The sequence below is a fragment of the Cebus imitator genome, unplaced genomic scaffold, assembly GCF_001604975.1.
Source record: "Cebus imitator isolate Cc_AM_T3 unplaced genomic scaffold, Cebus_imitator-1.0 Scaffold406, whole genome shotgun sequence".
Lineage (NCBI taxonomy): Eukaryota > Metazoa > Chordata > Mammalia > Primates > Cebidae > Cebus > Cebus imitator.
In genome coordinates this window covers 1,388,830-1,392,557 of record NW_016107721.1, presented here as the reverse complement: position 1 = coordinate 1,392,557, position 3,728 = coordinate 1,388,830, and the positions used below count along the sequence as shown (strand labels likewise).

Genomic DNA, 3,728 nt, shown 5'->3' with positions numbered 1-3,728 from the left:
GCGCAGTGGCTCACACCTGTAATCCCAGCACTTTGGGAGGTCGAGGCGGGTGGATCACCAGGTCAAGAGATCAAGACCATCCTGGTCAACATGGTGAAACCCCGTCTCTACTAAAAATAGAAAAAATCAGCTGGGCATGGTGGCACGTGCTTGTAATCCCAGCTACTCAGGAGGCTGAGGCAGGAAAATTGCCTGAACCCAGGAGGCGGAGGTTGCGGTGAGCCGAAATCACACCATTGCACTCCAGCCCGGGTAACAAGAGCGAAACTCTGTCTCGGAAAAAAAAAAACAAAAAACAAATAGACTTTAAATACCTGTAGAAAGCTCATCCATTAAATGTATTTTTCGTAATATTCAAATATCTCAATTGGGCTTTTAGTGGGATTACTTGTCAAACTACCGAAAACCAAGAATACTGTTCAGGAAGGGCAATGTCTTGAGACATCTGTGGTAGTCACAACTGGCGGTGGTTGCTACTGACACCTAATGAGTAGAAGCTGCGGATACTGTTAAACAACCTGCAGTAACACAGGACAGCCCGACAACTAAGAATTATCCAATCCAAAATGTCAATAGTGCAGAGGCTGAAAAACCATGGCTGAGAATATAATACCATGTCATACAGACAGTATTTGTTACAGAATTTCAACATTACCCAACTATAACATTCTTACCTTTGCATCTCATCTTGTGTAAGATTCTTTCTCATTTCTCTAGAAAGATGATAAAGACGATGGAGTGTAGATGCATGAAAAAGAGCATTTCCAGATTTCCAAAATACAGTTGAGACTTTGTTATAGTAATTTGCCATCAATTGAGGTTTAGGTGGTTTTTTAGACAAGGAGAATAGCCCATGAATATCTTCCACAGCTTTGAACGCTTCCTAAAATTAGTAGTATAAATTAAAGTCACTGCATTCTATAACATAAAAAAAAAATCTAATTCAAATTTCTATAAAATCTACAACATGGAAAACATAAGAATAGCAAATAAAATACCTTGATATGTGGTTCTCTTTATTCATGTATAATTTAATATCTCATATATTTTAGAAAACTGCCATAATTACAAAAACACGAACTCCTTAAACTCTTTTAATTTCTTTAGGAAATACTGGAAAGTAGACAGAGCAGACTAAAGAAAATATTTGCATATTATCCCATCACTCGGGGCAATAAGAAAAAAATCTAGAAGGATATACAACAAGTTATTTCTCAGTGATAAGATAATGGATGAATATTTCTCTTAACTTATACATTTTGTTCTATCATGAGCATGTTTACTTATCTTCTACTGGTAGTATTTTAAGATGGGTGTCCCTACAGAAAAGGAAACATGGGGAAGAACAAGACATGGAATCAGTTTCACTTGGCTCAAAGACTCCCAATTTTTAGTTTCTTCCTTATAATTTCAATAAAATATTGTCCATCAAATATATAAAAGACTTCAAAGTCACATGACTACACAATTGTATGGAATGTCTTTGTAGAATTCTTAGAGAAGGGCCAGGTAGAGGACTAGCTTCCCACCACCACCGAGATCTCCAATGCACGACAGTCAGCTAAAGCCGCACTAAGAAATCTCAAAATAGCCTACAGCAGCACTTCTGCAACTATCAGTAGTAAAGGATTCGTTTTTGTTTTTGTTTTTTTTAATTTCTAACCTCTTACCAAAGAATATAAAATACAAAATTACCACAAAAATGAAACAGAAAAAGCTCAATTTTTATCATAGTAAACACACAAAAAATTTACAATAAAATTCCTAAGAAACTCTGCATATGCTTTTCTCCTCTATACTTATTTCATCACAGACCAGACAGTTCACAAATGACACTAGTCATGAAACCACATTTGAGCAGTACTGGCAACGTACTGTTTTATATGCTGAGAAACTGTGTCTGAAAGATACTACATGGTTTGGTCCAGAATTCATGGAAGCCAACTAGAACGAAAATATTCTGAGATTTCTTGTTGAGAACTTTTCACAGACCATCAGGCAATTTTAATTTCTTACCTTATCTACTGAAATTAACCAACGCATACCAAGATGAAGCTATTCACTAAGGAAAGTAACACACACTATTATTTCTAGAAAGAAAAGCTAATAGTTCCAACATACCTGCCACAATTCCATGCTGATGGCACTGTCCAACTGAACAAGTCTGGTTTCCAAATGCATGGACTGGCTCTCTGGATTATTAAGATTGATTGCCGTACTTTGGTTATGGTGGCGCTGAATCTGCGATAAGTGCATTCTCAAATTGTCACACAGTTTACGGAATTCAGCCTTACGCGTGTATTGGAGGCAGAATTTGAAAGCTATAAGCATAATTGTAAAATATATTAGGTATCTTCCACTATCTACTTAAATATTTGAATAGGTTTTATTTCACACGCTAAAATCAGTTATTTTAATAGGATTCCCCAAACTCATCATTGGTCTTTGTGATGAACTGACAATCAACTTATTTCATCCAGGCTGCCTTTTTGAGTGAACCCTAACAAAAGCAAAGACATAATCATCAGTCCTCGCCTAGAACTAAAACATGGTCTGGCAGAGTTTACAAATTGGAAACTAGAATTTAGATCTAAGAGTCAACTTTCAAAGACCCATCACTTTAAATCCTAAGAGTAAAATTTTCTAGTCTGAAATATGATGAAATTTGGTATCTAACTTACACAGAAAGCAACAAGTTTCCATACTAATTAAAACTATCTAATACAAATTGAGGGCTTATGGTAACCTAATTTCAACAGATTATATAGATACATGTATGAACTACTTTTTCTGTCATTTAAATGTACACATTAATTTTTTACTGTCACATATGTAGTATCAGAATATTTTTTAGATTTCCTTTGCCCTTAAAAATAGTATGTCTAGGGCCAGACGCAGTGGCTCACGCCTGTAATCCCAGCACTTTGGGAGGCCGAGGCAGGCAGATCACCGGAAGTCAGGAGTTCAAGACCAGCTTGGTCAAAATGGAGAAACCCCATCTCCACTAAAAATACAAAATTAGCCGGGCGTGGTGATACACGCCTGTACTCCCAGCTACTCGGGAGGCTGAAGCAGGAGAATCGCTTGAACCCGGAGGCAGAGGTGGCAGTGAGCCGAGATCATGCCATTGCGCTCCAGCCTGGGCAACAAGAGCGAAACTCCGTCTCAAAAAAAAGAAGAAGAAGAAGAAATAGTATGCCTAGGCTGGGCGCTGTGGCTCATGACTGTAACCACAGCACTTTGAGAGGCCGAGGCGGGCGGATCACGAAGTCAAGAAATCAGGACCATCCCGGCCAACATGGTGAAACCCCGTCTCTACTAAAAATACAAAAATTAACTGGCCGTGGTGGTGAGCTCCTATAATCCCAGCTACTTACAAGGCTGAGGCAGAATTGCTTAAACATGGGAGGCGGAGGTTGCAGTGAACCGAGATTGTGCCACTGCACTCCAGCCTGGTGCCCGGTGACAGAGCGAGACTCTGTCTCAAAAATAAAAATAAGGGCCGGGAGCGGTGGCTCACGCCTGTAATCCCAGCACTTTGGGAGGCCGAGGCGGGTGGATCACGAGGTCAAGAGATCAAGACCACCCTGGTCAACATGGTGAAACCCCGTCTCTACTAAAAATACAAAAAATTAGCTGGGCATGGTGGCGCGTGCCTGTAATCCCAGCTACTCAGGAGACTGAGGCAGGAGAATTGCCTGAACCCAGGAGGCGGAGGTTGCGGTGAG

The 3,728-nt window shown here is 39.6% G+C and overlaps 1 protein-coding gene across 1 annotated transcript in view; it reads right to left on the bottom strand.

Moving 5' to 3' along the window:
* EIF3A (eukaryotic translation initiation factor 3 subunit A) overlaps window positions 1-3,728 on the bottom strand; it is a 54,628-nt gene that overhangs the window by 36,762 nt on the left and 14,138 nt on the right. Inside the window, exons 5-6 of the mRNA XM_037731558.1 lie at window positions 2,122-2,321; window positions 675-883 (exon numbers count right to left, since the gene is read on the bottom strand). Of these exons, the coding sequence (XP_037587486.1) occupies window positions 675-883; window positions 2,122-2,321 (409 nt within the window). The remainder of the gene's footprint in view (window positions 1-674; window positions 884-2,121; window positions 2,322-3,728) is intronic.